Here is a 2,145-nt window from a genome sequence, read left to right as displayed (position 1 = left end):
AAATGAAGATATACATGCAGCAAATTGCAGACATTGAATAACATTCATGTTATGCTGCTTTTTTTCTAGAATCTGACATGATTGCATTTTAGTCCAATACATTGCAGTCCTATTACTTTATAAGATTCAAGTACATTTTCTTTTATTTGCAGATGGATGAATGATATGGTACTTAACTGTAAGCTCACCTTCCTACATATCGATCAGCATGACGACGATGCCTACGGAAGTCTTGGATGAGGATACTCATAATCAAGATATCGATTCAAATGCCAGTTTCACAGGAAATGTGATCAACTTCAATTTCCAAAATGCTTCAAACAGGCGACTGTACATCCCAAGAAGGATGTACCAACCTGACCCAATGATTATTGGAATTTACAAATTCAGTTTCTATTCCTATCCTCTCATATTGTCAGTTGGATCTCTTGGGAACATCTTAGCTTACCTGGTATTTACCCGCACCCGCCTGAAGAAAGTTTCGTCTATCCAGTACCTGGCTGCGATGACTGTCACGGACACCGGGTTTCTGTGGACGTTCTTCCTCACACCTCTATATGGATATTACCAAGTGCCTATCATCGTCCAAAACGGACTGTGTCAATTCATGACCTTCTTGAATTATGTATTCACATTCCTATCGATATGGTACCTAGTTGCCATGGTTGTTGAAAAGTTCATTGGCGTGTACTGGCCTTTGAAAAAGTCATCCATGTGTACTCCTTTTCGAGCTAAGCTCGTCATGTCCTTTATGTCTGTCATCGCTGTGGCGTGTTATTCATACGTTGTGTATTTTTTTGGACCAGATGAATTTCAAAATATGCTACGCTGCATGCCTTGGAAGGAATTACGCATTCATTTCCACAATTTGAGCAAAATTGATACTTTTGTTGTCGCAATACTGCCTTATGTTGTCATCATTGTACTAACTATACTCATTGTGATAAGAGGCTGCGAATACTACAGGATATCCACGTCGGTCGAACTTTGGACAAGATCTAGCGGAAGCAGAGTATCGCCTTCACAGTCATCTGTCCGTGTTACTAACATTCTATTTCCTATCATCATTTTGACAGTGCTCGGCAATTTCCCTGTAATGATACTGCGAACGGCAATGACTTTGAACGGTGCGAGGAATCCTTCATTAGCTAAATGGAATCAGCTGTTTTATGTATTATATATCCTAAATTTTGCAATCAAATGTTTTGTGTATTTGATTTTCTCGGGCAGTTTCCGTCGGAGAACTAGAGAATTGTTTAAATCTGGCTTGAACAAAATGAAGGATGCGTGTAACAGAAAGCATTCAATATACGATGCAGATCCTCAGAGAATCAATCTTGATTCTATGTCAAGAGGTGTCATTATACGGTCCCGGTTAATGCAGTCCGATATTTAAGGAACTGTCTTCGTATTAAGCAGCAAATGTGTTCCAGAGACTCCTTGAACAAAGTGCACAGCTGCTCACCTAGCACAATGTAAGTCATCAACGTTGATCAGCAATTTGTGCATAATGATGAATTATTGTAACGATTCTGGCCATTGTCTCATGCTTTGTGGTAATCCTCATCTTCTCATAGTGAGTGCGAGATGTAGAGAAACGTGTTTTTTCTTTTGTTGTTGTTTGTTTGTGTGTTTGTTTTTTCCTCTTAACAATCGTTCGTAAGCTGTTTAAAGCAATTATTGAGATGTGCTGCCACGATATTACATATATAGTATTACTGGTTAAGGACTTATGACCTTGTTGTTCTGCTTACTTTCAGTGTTTGAGCATGTAAAGCTGTAAACCTTAGGTATAATTTTTCTCCATATCGAGAAACTACATTCAACTTGTTTATGTTCAGTGTACATAGCAGACAGCTCTACATTGTTTAACCCCGTATTTCTTTCCTACCTGGCTATGTGACACAACAGATAAATTGTATGTTTACTGAAGGAAGCTTATCGTGAATTCCAGAAAATCAGTAGTTACCAAGAAGAAGGGTTATCACAAGTATTGACACTCCATTTCGCTTCATATCGCTGCAACTAACTATTGTATCATACCTATAAATTAATGTGTAAATGTGCCACAAATGTCTGTACTGTATGTCTTCATTTGGCTATACGCATATATTTTCTCCAATAAAATATCTTGAATCTTTCGTA

At 38.1% G+C, this 2,145-nt stretch overlaps 1 protein-coding gene across 1 annotated transcript; it reads left to right on the top strand.

Moving 5' to 3' along the window:
- Positions 1-268: 268 nt before the first annotated feature.
- On the top strand, positions 269-1,466 carry LOC137287780 (cysteinyl leukotriene receptor 1-like; the record flags this gene model as incomplete). Its single annotated transcript, XM_067820168.1, has 1 exon — positions 269-1,466. A coding segment is annotated over one exon (1,128 nt), but the record flags the coding sequence as incomplete, so codon positions are not given.
- Between the last annotated feature and the right edge of the window lie 679 nt (positions 1,467-2,145).

This window comes from Haliotis asinina, chromosome 6, assembly GCF_037392515.1.
Source record: "Haliotis asinina isolate JCU_RB_2024 chromosome 6, JCU_Hal_asi_v2, whole genome shotgun sequence".
Lineage (NCBI taxonomy): Eukaryota > Metazoa > Mollusca > Gastropoda > Lepetellida > Haliotidae > Haliotis > Haliotis asinina.
This window is presented reverse-complemented; position numbering and strand designations above follow the sequence as displayed.